The sequence below is a fragment of the Martes martes genome (genome assembly GCF_963455335.1).
Source record: "Martes martes genome assembly, chromosome: 7".
NCBI classification, from domain to species: Eukaryota; Metazoa; Chordata; class Mammalia; order Carnivora; family Mustelidae; genus Martes; species Martes martes.
In genome coordinates, this window is record NC_137894.1 from 142,238,375 (window position 1) to 142,252,809 (window position 14,435).

Sequence of the window (14,435 nt, forward strand, 5' to 3'; positions counted from 1 at the left end):
GTCTCCTCTCCGCCAAGCACCTCCCGATGTGCTCGCCGAGCACCTCGTCCTGTGCCACAGTGTCCCCAATTCATGCAGATGGTGGGGAGCCCTGAAAGTGCAGGTGCTCCTGGGGGACAGAGGCTGAGGAGGACGGGTCAGCAGGAGGACTGGACAGGTCCCCACCTGGGTAGGAATCTGGTGTGTGCGCGCTTACTCAGCGGTCAGGGAAGCACACCCCGGCGCCTTGGAAGCCCTTGTCGGCTAAGCATCGGTGCCACCTTAGAGTCACAGAGGGCGTCGGGGAGGCAGGCTGGAGTTTGACAGCACAAACAGCATTGTCCAAGAAAGCATCTTAGTTCCTCCCCAGGTATTTTCTGGGCATGGTGCTGGGCACTGGGAGTCATGGCAGGATGCTCAGACTTGGTCCCCAGGGTCGGGCACAGGGACCTGGGAAGGCTGCTCACTTCTCCTGACTCACTGCTGAGGGCGCGGCCCTTGATAATGGCACTGCAGGCATCCTCCCTCCCTGTCATCCTCCCCCAGGTCCTTCCAGCTGTAGTCTTATCCACTTATCCAAACAGTGAGCTCAGCTTTCCCTGCCTTGTGGCTAAAATGACTCTTGAGTCAAGCTTAGTGATGGCCGAGCAGACTCAGAGCACCTGCGGTTTCCTACGTGCAAACCTGGACTGCGTGCTGGGCTGGGGGAGGCCTGATGGCCACGGGTCTGGGGTGGGGCTGGTACCCAGAGCTCCTCTGATTTCCCTCCTTGTTCTGCACTTGGCTGTCCTCCTGCTCCGTGTTTTTGCAGGCATCAGAGGATCCCACCCAAATGCTACTCACCCCTAGGGTCTAAGGATGTAAAAAGAGTCTTATGATTAAGGCAGTTTAGCACAAGCTTCATATTATAGTCTAAATGAAAGCTTTTATTTAGAAACACGTTAATTTTGTCTCCCATCAGCCCTTCGTTCTCCTGCCCAGCTTCCCAGGCCTGTGAAGCCTCCCCGGTCTGCCCAGGGCTCCGGTGGACACGTGTCCAACCCTGTGTTCACCTCCCCAAAGCCTCTGCCGACCTTCCTGTCCTGGACTCCTGGAGCCCTTGGCTGTCTAGGGCAGGGGCCATGGAAGTAGAGAGGGCTCAAACTTCGTTTTATCTTTGATCTCTAGGAGGTGATTTCCGGCACGAGATGGGGTTAGAATCAAGTCCAAAAAAGGACAGCTTGGGAGCAGAGGCTCTTGTCCTGTGTTTGGGGGCAAGAATGATGTGGCGGACAGTGGCTTCCTTAGACGGGGCCAGTGTTAAATTCTCTAGTTAACTGTGGAATTGCATTGGCTTTTCAGTATATTGTGACCGAAAATAACTTCTGGAGAAAGTACTAGCTGTTTTTAGAAAGCAAGACCGCCTCTAGGCCCTCCTAATCAGCCGGGGACGCTCACACCACAGAGCCGCTCACGGAGGGCTAGTTTTGGTTTCTGAAATAAAATCTCACTTTTAATGGAAAGGGGCTTTCCAAGTGGGACTGATGTCAGCTGTGCTGCTTAAAAACCTCCTTGGGAAAAATTACCATTTAAAAAATTGGGCACTTTTCTCCTGTGGCTTCATATTTGAAACCCAGTTCACCGCGGCATCCCGGACCTCTGGTTGCGGCCGTGAACTTCGCACACCAGGTTGACCATAAAGGTTCAAGTGAGAACAGGACTTCCGCTCTATCTAATGTCTTCATGGTGTGTTTTCCCCTCAGCTCCTCAAGCCCAAAATGTACTGCGTGTCAAGAAGGCATCATTAAAGATAAGGTATTCTCGGGATTTTAATAAATGACCTTGTCAAATGCTTCGGTCCTGCTTGGCCCATGGTTTGCACCTGGTGCTCTGGGCACGCTCTGGTTGTGTCTCGGGCCTTGACCGCGGGTGCTTCAGGGTTGAGGCAGGACAGCTGCCCAGCTGGGTGACCCTGCCCAGGTCCTTCAGCCCCTGAACCTGTGTCCTTGCCTGTGACAGTAGCGGCCCCACCTCGGGAGGGGTGTGGGGGTAAAATGTGGAGATGCATGCCGTCCTCTCAGGCTTCTCCCCCAGACAGCTGGCATCCGGCCAGTCTCAGGAGTTCAGCGGGATTGGCTTTCTGTCTGCCCCTGTGCAGCACCTCCCACTCATTAGATAGATGTGGGATTTCCACCCTCCCCGCTGCCACGTGATTATGTGTACCCGTGAGAGCTCTCTGGCAGGGCAGAGTCTCAGAGGGGGCCTCCGGGGGGCCGCCCACCAGCTTCCGTCCTGGGGCTCTGATCCCCACACCCCTACCCCCCGCTCCCCGCACCGGAACGGCACCTCTGGTCATCTGTGCATTGCCAAACCCCGCTAGGCACGCTTTGAGTTTGAAATGAGTCATTCTTAAAGTACTTAAAATATCAATAAAAACGTGTGGTACCAATATTTTGATTGATGAACACAACAGTTTTTTTAAATGTAGGTCATTAAATTGTACAGTAAAATTCGTGCTCTGTGGTTTTGTGTCCAGAGCACTTTTCCGATTGGGTTTGCGGTCAGGGCAGTGCAGGCAAGTGCAGGGATTCGGGGGTCCCAGCAGGGGAAGGCCGCTCTGCTGCCAGAACAAGGGCGCCTCGTGTAACTCCTCCGGGCAGCTTAGAGACCGAGCTGGCACCACGCACGTCCCTCGTCTTCCCGGGTTTACTGCCGCTGCAGGCTGCACTCTGTCAAAGGGAGGGGCTCGTTTCTAAGAAAACAGGTCACCCAGCTACCACCCCTGATCTTAGCATGGCCACTAACTTATTAACGTGTGTCTGACCCCTGTGATCGAGGTAGAGGTTCAAACAACAGACCTGGTCTGTCTCACTGTTCAGAATTATAATCCCTGTTTTTCAATGGCATTAGTAAGTGGAGGAGAATTACTAGTTTTGTTGGAGCATCGTGAATGACAGCGACTAATGCCTTGGATCCTCATGGGAAAAGGGGGCTTAGAGACCGAGATCTGTCTGCTGGTCACTGTCAGGCCTCAGGCTCCTCATCTATGTAATGGGACAGTTGTAGTAAATCATCTCAGCTCTAAATTCTGTACTTTAACTGTTTTGACATTGCCAATCTTTGTTTTGTATCCATAAAGTTAAACTCAAATGACTTAAGAAACTTAATGCCACAAAAAAGAAGTTTATTTCCCAATGGCTAAAAATACCTGTTTGGTGACTTTAGTGTGTTTTTAAAAAGGTCATGTTTATGAAGGATTAGATTTGACTCCAAATTACTTTATTTTTAACTCTTAACAGCTGTTGATTCTATTTCTTTGCCTGTGGAGTTGAGAAAGGCATATTAAGATCCTGTCTATTTTTTCACTCTTACAGAGTGTTAACATATAGGAGTTTCTTAGAAATGCCTTGAAGATGAAGATGGTCTAGACGGTGTTGCTGGAAAGAATGAACCTCCTTGTTTTCTAAGGGGAAAATAGAAAGAAAGAAAGAAAGGTTTTCATTTTCAAAGGGAAACATTTTCTTTTTTTTTTTTTAATTTTTTAAAGATTTTATTTGAGTAGGGGGAGGGACAGAGAGACAAGCAGGCTCCCCACCGAGCAGGGAGCCCAACGCAGGGCACAGTCATAGGACTGTAGGATCATGACCTGAGCCAAAGGCAGACACTTAACAGACTGAGCCACCCAGGCGCCCCCAAAGGGAAATATTTTTATTATTGGATTAACTTCAGTCACTGCACTATTTATTTAAAAGAGGGGAGTTTTTTTAGTAGCAGGCTAATACTGCCTCCTTTTTGGTGAAAATGATTTATGAGGGACATAACCTTAGGAGAAAGGACTAAAATGTTTTACAAACCGTCTGCAAGATACGATCTTCTACAGTAGTTTTGTATTTCTTTACCAAGTGACCTACACAGGCATTGAGTGATAGTGGTTTCTGCCCTCGTCCCTTGGTAGGTATAGTCCACCCATGGCTCCCCCCACAGAGCTGGCTCCTGGAAGTCCCCAGAGTCCAAATGCGAACCTGGTCCTGGTGCGTCCCCACCTTGAGATCATGTCAGAGTTGACTCAGAGTATTTGGATGCTCCAAAGTGATCTTTAATTATTTTGTATAACTTGTTTTCATTTGGCTTATCTAATAAAAGATGGTAGTTAAGGTTGTATTATTTAAATTGTGACTCTTAGTGGGAACATCTCCTTCATTCTACTTTAGAAATTAGAAATTAAGATGGTCCTTAATGCCTTCTGAGGTCCACTTAAGGGATGCTCTCCTGATTTTTTTAAAGTGGTTTTGCCTTCTCTGAAGTAGCAGCATGTGGAGATTAAGCAATATTAATCCTCTGAAATAACTGTCTTCCCGTTTCAGGTGTTTAAGGATAATTGCTGCAAGAGAGAGATTCTCGCTCTTCAGATCTACTGCAGGAATGAAGGTGAAGGCTGCACAGAGCAGTTGACGCTGGGACACCTGCTGGTAAGTCCTGGGGGTCGTGCTTGGCGCTTCCATTAAGACCTAGGACTCCTTGGGGCGCCCGGGTGGCTCAGTCGGTTTCGCGTCCGACTCCTGATTGCAGCTCGGGTCACCGTCTCAGGGTGGTGAGATGGAGCTGCCGCCCCCCACTTGGCTCCGCGCTTAGCGGGGGATCTGCTTGAGATTCTCTTTCTCCCTCTGCCCCTCCCCCGATGTGCACTCACTCACGCTTTCTCTCTCTAAAATAAATAAATCTTTAAAAAAAAAAAAAAAGGAGATATAACAGCCTGATCAGTATGATGTGGTACCCAAAGACCATGGTTACGCTGATTTTCAAAACACAACCAAACATGAAAGCATTCCAAGCCGCTGAGGTATGAAATGTTATTTTTATGACATCATTGGCAGAATTGCCAACTGGTTTTTAAACACCCCCACCCTATTTAGGATGGAAAGAAATCTGAACCGGTTTTTAATTTTGGAAGGCCCAGTAAAACCTTCTGTATTTTTTTTTTAAACCATGAAATTCCACATAACTTTTATGGCTTGTGTGTGTGTGTGTGTGTGTGTGTGTGTGTGTGTTTTAATCAGCATCTTATTTTATCCTGGAAGGATACTCAAACTGGAGTGAAACAAATTCCTTAGCAGATAACCTGATACCCAGGAAGGAGAGTTGGCTTATTCCTTCAAAAACAGTATAGTTTGGGTAATCACTAAATAGAACACAAAACTCATTGTCTCTCAATACATTTGTCACTCTTCTCTGTGAAAAACTGGTCTAGCGGCAAGCAGAAATGTTTCTGGAGGCTAGAATCTGTATTTCAGATTGAATTTCTTTGCCAGTTAAGAACCTTGAAATGTTTGTTTTACAGGTGCATTTAAAGAACGATTGCCAGTTTGAAGAGCTTTCATGCATCCGTGCTGACTGCAAAGAAAAAGTGTTGAGAAGAGACCTGCGCGACCACGTGGAAAAGGCCTGCAAGTACCGGGAGGCCACGTGCAGCCACTGCAAAAGTCAGGTTCCGCTGATCACCCTGCAGGTGCGCCGCCCCCCCGCCCCCCGGCAGCTCCGTCCAAGTGTAATTGTGTCACAGAATAGCATTTTAAAGCACCATGCTAACAGGAATAAAGAGAAAAGAGAGGAGGAAATGGCAGTTTTCATCTGGCTTTAATTCAGAGTTAAGCTTTATTTGTTTTGCCCATTTTGATTTGTGTAATTAACATTTTCCCATTCCCTTGATTGACTATCATTTGGAATGCCAAAGAAAAAAAAGAAGACTAATTATCAAAAAAGGTAGAATTTTTCTCTTGTCCCAGGGAAAGTCCTCAAAATCTTGTTGGATTGCTTGATCTTTTGAGCAGCTCTGGGACATAATCATTACTTCAACAGGGTAATTCATCCTGCAGCATCGAAGTGCAGCTGTCTGTCTTGGAGAGAGATGAGAATTTCACATTTTTCATGCCTTGATTATTTTGGCACGGTTCTATATTGTGTGTGTGTTAGAGATCAGATCCCTTATCTGTAAGTTAGAGATATTGGGGGTGGAGGACAGACTTTAAAAAACAATCAGTATTACAGTAACCCCCAAATATTTGTCCATTTCTTGCGCAAATATTCACCGAGTACCTACTGTGTGCTGGGCACTGTTCTGGGAGCTGTGGGTTCAGTGGTGACGCTCAACTTCTAGTGGGAAGAAGTAATTAACAGGCAAATGTAATGTGGGATGGTGCTTTGTACTATGAAGAAAAATGCACTAGCATCATGGGAAAAGAGGTGGTCAGGGCTGGCCTCTCCAAGGCAGTCAGGGCCCAGTGTGGGACGAGTGCCCAGAGCGGAGGGAACAGCTAGGGGTGCACAGGCTCTGAGATGGGACTGACTTGGCAGGTGGGTTTCAGGAACTGTGAGAGGCAGTGCAGAGGTGATGGGTAGCAGGGGAGAGGGTGGAGGTAGGCACTGGGTAGCCTTGAGCAAGGGGTTGATGTCAGAGTTCCCCATCAGGTGCAGCACTCTGGCAGGTGTGACAGGTCGGCATGGGATAAGAGGAGAATATAGAGGCAAGGCAGTGTTGGTCTGTGCAGGAAGGGGGCAGGAGGACCAGGTGCACTGGGACACATTGGGAAGGTAGAGGCAGTGGGATTAGCCCACGGCTTAAATATGGAGTATGTGTTAAGGACGACGCCCGGTGTCTGTAGCTCGATCAGCTGGACGAACTCTTGAGGTGGGGCTCACTGGAGCACAGCAGGCTTGAGGGGAGAATAGGGCAGTGGTCTGGGCTACTGGTGCATCTTAGGTGGTCCCTGTAGCCTTGGGGACAGAGGCCTGGGGCACATGAATGCTTACAGACTGCTACGAGCGAGGTCTTCTAGCAGTGGCCAGTGTGGAAGGGTCAGCAGAGTGGAGCTCCAGCGCCAGCAGGAGCTGGAGAGGGTTTGTGTGTGGGCAAGAGGGGCAGACATTGCTGAGAGGCTTGGGGGCCGCTGGGGATGATGTCTGCACTTGGCAGGGCCGTCATTGATGGGACCAAGATGGGAGAGGACCAGAGACGTGCAGCCAGGGTGTCGGGCCAGGTGGTTCCTGGTGGATGTTCTACCGCATTCTACCACAAAATTTGGGACAGTTTTTGTTTTTTTGTATGAAATGTAAAGTCCTCTGCTTCATAATCCACGTGTTTATTACCTTTGTGCAACTTTCCTGTGCCTGTGATTTTCTTCTCTTGTGAGGTCTTCTTCCTATCTGATTTCTGTAGACGTTCCCAGCTATTAAGGACTTTCAAGAACCGTGGAAAATAGAAATAGGGTTTGGCCTAATTGAATCATTCCTTAGTGACTCAGTTCAGATGAGTGAGACGTGCACTTAATGAGTAACGCGGTAACACTTACACACGTTGGTATGTTGCTATCAAAGTTATACTTCGCTTCTTGCAAAAACCAGTTATTTTCATTTGCAGAATAGAATCCAGAAATTAATTTCATTCAAGAAAGACTTGTAGAGTATGTCAGTTAGACCCTGTATAAGTAACTGACTCCGAACACCAGACTAGGCTGTAAAGAGACTGGTTTTATTATTATATTTTTATTTTTTTAAAGATTTTACTTATTTATTTGACAGAGAGAGACACTGTGAGAGAGGGAACACAAGCAGGGGGAGTGGGAGAGGGGGAAGCAGGCTTCCCGCTGAGCAGGGAGCACAATGTGGGGCTGGATCCCAGGACCCTGGCATCATGACCTGAGCCGAAGGCAGAGGCTTAACAACTGAGCCACCCAGGCGCCCCCCAGAGACTGGTTTTAAAGGAACAAGTAGGGGTTTACCTGCCCCAGGTCACCGTGGTGACCGCTTCGTGACAGCAGGCCTGGGATGGGGCTCCCGAGTCTCTTCCTGTTGGCTAGGAGCATGCTCAGTCTCATCTTGTCCCACCGTGGGCTTCTTTTTAGGAAGAGCGGGCAACGCAGAGGCATGTCTACAGCCCAGTCACCCTGACATCCCCACGTTTCCGTGTCTTATGAAGGGCGTCGGTACTCTGGGTGTTGATGAGATCTAGGATGATAAAGCATCGAGCACTTGGCCCATTACAGCTTGTAGGAGAATTTTTTTCCTACATTTAAACCAGGCTACTGATGTGACATCAGCTGTTTTCAAGTTGTTTTATCTTAATCTAAAAGTCATTAGCACAATTTAAAGTGCCAGGAGAGAATTCCCACTATCACATCTAGTCTGGAAACTGTCGAATGTGGTCTTTTTTTTTTTTTTTTTTTGAAGATTGTATTTATTTGTTTGACAGACATCACAAGTAGGCAGAGAGGCAGGCAGAGAGGGTGGGGGGAAGCAAGCTCCCTCCTGAGCAGGGAGCCCGATGCAGGGCTCCATCCCAGGACCCTGAGATCATGACCTGAGCCGAAGGCAGAGGCTTTAACCCACTGAGCCACCCAGGCGCCCCATGAATGTGGTCTCTTTAAACAGTTCTGTTAATTTGTGGAGAGTCCAAATTCTAGCGATCTCCTTTTCTGGGAAAATGTGTGCCTTGTAATGGAAATCTATCGCATAGGTGCAGCCATAGCGGAGGGCAGTTCAGCGATGTTTTACTAGGTTGAACATTCCTGTACTCGGCTCGTTAGCAGTCCCTCTGGTAGCTGTGTGAGAGAGACTGTCACCCGTACACAGCAGGAGACAGGGCTCAGCGTAACGGAGCTGCGGAGCTCTGGGAGCAGCCCCACATGTCCATCGGCTGGGGCGGGGCCCAGTCAGTGGTGGCAGACTCAGCACACTGCAGGGGACGAGGCAGGGAAATTCCAGGACAATGTTACTGTCCGGCAGTGCAGACTGAGGACCCCCAGCTACACACCACACAAGCGTTAGCCTGAGAAGCACGACACTCAGCCAGCTCTCGGAAGATTCACAGGGTAGAGTTCCGTTTTAGTAAAATTCGAAACAGTATTTTGTCTGGCTCACATTGATGTGTAACGTAACTTTTTTAAGCAAAGGAAGTAGAAACACAAAATTCAGATGTTTGGGTTAGGGGTTCCTCCCTGGGGGAAGGTGAGGGGGGATGAGAGAAGGACACTCAGGTAAACGAGAAGTATCAGTTATATTCTACTCTTTGGCGTGTGTCCCCCATGTGGTTCTGCTTTATGACTCCCACATGGGTCACATCTGTTCTGTGCCTGTCAGAGTAACGATTAATTTGGTAGACAGGACAACTTATTAGTATGGAGTTAATTCTTATGTATGAGTAGGTTATCTGGCTTTTTAAGTGGGCGTGTTGTTTTCCTGGGGCTCCCATAACAACGCACCGCAGAGCTGGTGGCTTGGAGCATAGCAGTGTGCCCCGTCCCAGTGCTGGAGGCCAGAAAGCCAGACCCAAGGTCCTGCCGGGGCCGTGCTCCTTCTGAGGGCTCCAGGAAAGACCCCTTGCCACCTCTTCCAGCTTCTGGAGGCTTGGTCCTCGGCGTTCCTTGGCTGGCAGCCGTCTGCCTCCCTGCTCGGATGCCACCTTCTGGGGCATGTCCTCTCCTCTCATGAGGCACCCATGGTTGGATTCAGGGCCCACCCTAATCCTAACCACCCCCCTGCCCTGGGGCCTCATCTTCCCTGATTACATCTGCAAAGAAAGACCTGATTTCCGATTTACCCACTACTGTGGGCGAAAGCCATGAAACAGCGATTCACAGAAGCTATATATGATTAATAAATATCAAAATATACTTACTGGGACATTACTAAGTAATTGCAAATCGCAGTCACTGCCTTTTCTACCTGTCATGTCAAAGACTGAAAAGTCTGATGGAACTGACAAGGGTGTAGGAGCATGTGTTCCTGTGACGGTGGGGGTGTGTTTGTGTATGGTTATTGGAGAGCAGTTTGGCAATATCTATCAAAATCCGTTTAAAATACCTATATCCTTTGACACCCAGCCAAGCCCACTTCTAGAAATTTATTCTTCTGGTATGCTTGCATATCTGCAGAGACCCTCGTTTGACGATACTGATGGATCTGGCCCCAGCCTCTCGTCCCACCATCCCCTGCCCCACCGTCCTGGAACACTGCCCCCACCCCCTGCCTCGTCCTCCTCAGAGCTTCCTTCCCGGAGCTCCCCGACCCGTGTTCCTGCCCGGTCTCCGTTTGCCACAGTGGTGCTTACCTGTGTGCGAGCTGTCCTCCTTGGGGGTCTGCAGCCTCGGGCCAGCACCTGGCGCATACCTGGCCTGGGGAATGGAGGTGGGCTCAAGGCGAGGCCCAGGGAGGAGGCGTGGCCTCTGTGGAACGTTTAGCCTGTTACCTCTCCAGGCCTGTGACTGATCAGGGAGGGAGGTTCAGCCACTCCCCCCACTCATAGATGAGGCAGGGAGGTGGAGCCATTTGCCCGGGGTTTTCCACTGAAAGACAAAGCCTTGGGATGCCTGGGTGGCTCAGTCCTTATGTAGGGCTCCCTGCTTGGCAGGAAGCCTGCTTCTTCCTCTGCCATGCCCTTGCTTGTGTTCCCTCTCTCGTGATGTTTCTCTTAATTCTTTAAAAAAAAAAAAAAGGAAGACAGACAAAGCCTAGATTTGGTGGCATCTGGGAACTCGGGGATTCTGAGCACAGCCAGGCAGAATAGAAAGCCAGTGCCGCTGCCCCCCTGCCCCAAACGTGGTGCCTCTTGTGGGAGGCCTGCTGGTAGACTCAGTCCAGTCAGGTACTTTCTATGAGCTCCGAGCAGTTGTGGACTTGCCCTCTGAGGGCTCTGCGGGCCTCTGAGGCCCAAGCCCAGGAGCAGAGCCATCTCTGGACTACATACCCCAGCCGAACTTCAGAACACACCGAAGAAAGCTGAGTTCGTGCCTGGTGCCTCACCTGGGCCCCCGTTGCCCTTGGCCCACACTGTGCCTGCCTAGTCGGACTGAGACTCTCGGCTCTGTCCCCCACTCTCCCCCACCCCCATCATTCAACGTCACAGCAGCATGACTGTGGAGGCCCTAATCTGAAAAACCCAGATGAGAATCAGAAGTATCCCAGGGTCATAAGGAAAACAGCACCAAGTTTCGTTCTTGCTCGGTGATGTGGCCTCCAGGAGCCTGTCCCACAAGTTGTGTTGCATGGCCTGCAGTTACAGGCCTGTCTCGTGGCCCTTTGTCATGTGTCTGGTGATGCTCTCCAGGACTCTTGGATTTGATGTCCTGGTGACCAGCTCTCCCTGTAACTTTGCTACTGAACAGATATCCGTCCAGCAGGTGCCTGTGGCATGGGCTGAACAGTTGTCATCATCCAGGTTCTGCAGAGTTGAAATATAAACCATCCCAAGAAGGGCTACACCAGAATTTGTCCCTAGTTTCCATGCATTATAGATAACTTAGTAAAATTCCAGGGCAGTAATTTAAATACCCAGTGGCTCGTGCTGTTTGCAGGTGTAGGAGAAGCATCATTTCCAGATCCAAACCTGAGAAGCCGAAGGAAAACCACCTGTTTCTCCAGCGAACAAAGTCTGGACCCTGGGCCGCGGTGCGAGCAGCCACAGGGCCAAGTCTGCCGGTGCCCATGGGCCAGCGTGGCGCCCACACAGACGGGCGCTTCCTGGTGGGCGCTGCTCCGGGCTCCCTCCCACCACACCACTGTGCTCCCTCACGTGGCCCTTACCTGTCAGACTGGGGTAGATCTCCGGAGACACCTCATGTTTTGGCTTTCAGACTTCAAGCGTGAGGACTCCCCAAATGCGTCTGGAACCAGGGAAACCGGGCCAGGGAGCGGAGTGCCTTGTGGCTCTTCGTGGTGACGTTGCAGATACCGGTGGCATCTGAGGGAAGGCGGGTGGTGTGTCTCAAAGTTGACGACACTTTCTCTTTTTCCTCCAGAAACATGAAGACACGGAGTGTCCCTGTGTGGTGGTGTCCTGCCCCCATAAGTGCAGTGTCCAGACCCTGCTGAGGAGTGAGGTAAGGGGCGTGGCCAGGCCTGCGGAGGAGCTGGTGACAGCCTCAGGACTAGCAGCCAGACACTCCGTCCTTCCCCAGTAGCTGAAGTCGAAGGTTTTCACGGAGCACGAGAGTGATATGTAGAAAGACAGCAGAGAACCTCATGCTATTTTGGGGCATCAAAAATTTCAGAAGCAAGCAAATAAATGCTAAAGAGTGGTTAAATTCAGAGGAAAATATGGTTAAGAACTGAGAAAATGCTATTACTTTACAGTGCAAGCAAAGGTCATAACTTTGTAGGTTCTAAAAAAATCTATTTTATAATCTGTAAAATAGGAATTCCTATAAGATTATCTCAAAATAAATGATGTTACAGACACTGCTGACCCGCTTGGCCACGTATGCTGTGCAGGGTTGGTGCTGGGGAGCAGGTGGGCCCCCACATTTCAGGGGCCAGCGAGCAGGGCCCAGTGTAGCCTCCCCACAGGTCTTGTGTCTCACGCTGCCCTTGGGCATGCTTTCTTTAAGGCACGTAGATTTACATTAACTTAATTTGATCAGGATATATCCAGATGGAGAAATTCCAAGGATTCTTAAATGGTTTGCCGTCTGGTCCTGATCTGGAGCCCCTTTGGTTGCTGTTTGGGGAGCACCCAGGGCTCCTGTGCCCCCTGGTCCCCCCACAGGTCCCTCAGGCCCAGGTGCTCTCGTCTAAGGAGGCTGCTCCCCTCAGCCTTTGCAGCAGCCTGGAATTTTACCCCTGAACATTGGCGAGGTGAGGGTTGGTGTCTTATATCCCCACTGAGCAAGAGGACCTCTGTGGGCCTAGAGCCAGGGACACAGGGTACAGAGAGGACCCCCAGAACCACTCTCAGCCAGAGCACGTCCTCCCAGAAAGGTGCTCTGCTAGGCCAGGGCAGGGTCTTCCTGGGCGGTCGCGGCCCCAGACCTGTAGCGTGCCTCTGGGAGTGGCAGCGAGACATGCATGGATTTCCACAACCAGGAAATCCCTCTGCTGAAGCGAATGGATGACGTGTCTACAGTATTGAAGGGATCACCGCGGTTTTATATGCTTTCCAGAATTTTCGGTCAGGGCTACCTGAATTAGGGACAGAAGCTAACTCCATTTGCCTCTACGTTATTTTTCTTTTAAAAACCTTTAAACCTGCATTTATCTTGGGTTTCTGGTAAACGATGCTACTGGTCTGTAAATTATTCTTGCCTCTTTTCCTAAGCTCCTGTGAGGGAGCACGATAAAGGCTCTGAGAGGACTGATAATGCGCCAGTTTAGGAGAAAGCGTGACCCTGAATTAACAGTGGCCCATTGAAAACCACATCAGACCCCTGTGTCCCTGATTTTAATACCAGAGGCGCTGGCTGGATAGGTTCATGATCATAGCGCTGGCCTGAAAAAGTAGATCTTAAAACTTCGAAGGTGACATTACTACGCATGGTCTCATGCTGCGTCTCTCTGCCAGTCACCTGGGCTCTCCCTTTTGGGCGCTTTCCTCCAGGTGCCGGCCAGAGCTTCGTGGCCAGTGTGCTGGTCTGCTAGAATTGTGACCACCGTGACCTGCCCCAGCTCAGGGACCTTCCGCAGAGCTTGACCCGTAGGCTCCCCGGGACTGTGGCCCTTCTCTGCAGCTCTCGCCACAGGCCCACTCTCCTCCCCGTCCTAAATACTGACCTAAAGGGGACGGACTCAAGAGCTTTTTGTGCTAGTGTATAGTGGCCAGGCCCAGGAGCCTCTGGGAACGTGTGTGTACACAGAAAAATGCACGCCCAGCTCTGCAGTGCGCTCAGACACCCCCTCTCCTAACTCAGGGTCTAATTGTTCTCTATAAAGAAGATCTATCCTTAGAATTTCCTGATGAGAATTTCTTCAATAAAAGAAGAAGCTGTCCTTAAATTGTATCAGCCTAATGAGTAGTACTATGTCTTTAAAATGTAGATGTTTCAATTCCCTTTTCTCTTGAGGGGGTATCATAAGTGGTTTTTATTTGACGATTTGCCAACATTTAAGCTGAACAAAGGGGTTTTTCCTTGTACAAGGAGTTATCCTCTCCCTATCTCTCTTAATTTGCTTCTACCAATTAGAGGTGACAATATTAAGATTTGTTAGAATGACCTTAGCGATCTGTGAGAGGCTACATGGGTTTATGGGCACTCAGAGGGGGAAAAAGTCTTTCCAGAAGAAGGAGAAACCCATCTTGTTATCTTGAGTATTGAGAGTAATGGTACATCGTGTAAGCTTGCTTCCAAAATATATTTATTTTTGTGTACCGTATATTAGGTGTGTGACCCAGTTACATCCTGAATGCTTTCTCTTTTTTGTGTTTCATGCAACTTTTGTTTATAGTCTTTAAATGTTCATTTCAGTTTACGTTTCTCCCTTTCTTTTTAAAATGCTGGCGCTGCAGACGGCATGTCACATTTTGAACAATTTGTTCTAAAGAAACTGTAGGTTTAAGAAATGTTACAGTAACCGTATTTCTGTATATTGGCGTATATATGTGTATACACGTGACAGTAGTGTAAATTTACTGCCTCGAGCCCAGGAAGCAGGTGGTATATACACACCTGTAGCTGATAAGCCCCCTTCGTGACAGTACAAACCAGATGCTCTCT

At 49.4% G+C, this 14,435-nt stretch overlaps 1 protein-coding gene across 2 annotated transcripts in view; it reads left to right on the top strand.

Annotated features, from left to right (window-relative positions):
- TRAF3 (TNF receptor associated factor 3) overlaps positions 1–14,435 on the top strand; it is a 110,762-nt gene that overhangs the window by 83,531 nt on the left and 12,796 nt on the right. For both annotated transcript variants that reach the window (XM_080809142.1, XM_080809143.1), the window contains 4 exons: positions 1,722–1,773; positions 4,323–4,427; positions 5,297–5,464; positions 11,748–11,828. In XM_080809142.1, the coding sequence (XP_080665268.1) occupies positions 1,722–1,773; positions 4,323–4,427; positions 5,297–5,464; positions 11,748–11,828 (406 nt within the window). The remainder of the gene's footprint in view (positions 1–1,721; positions 1,774–4,322; positions 4,428–5,296; positions 5,465–11,747; positions 11,829–14,435) is intronic.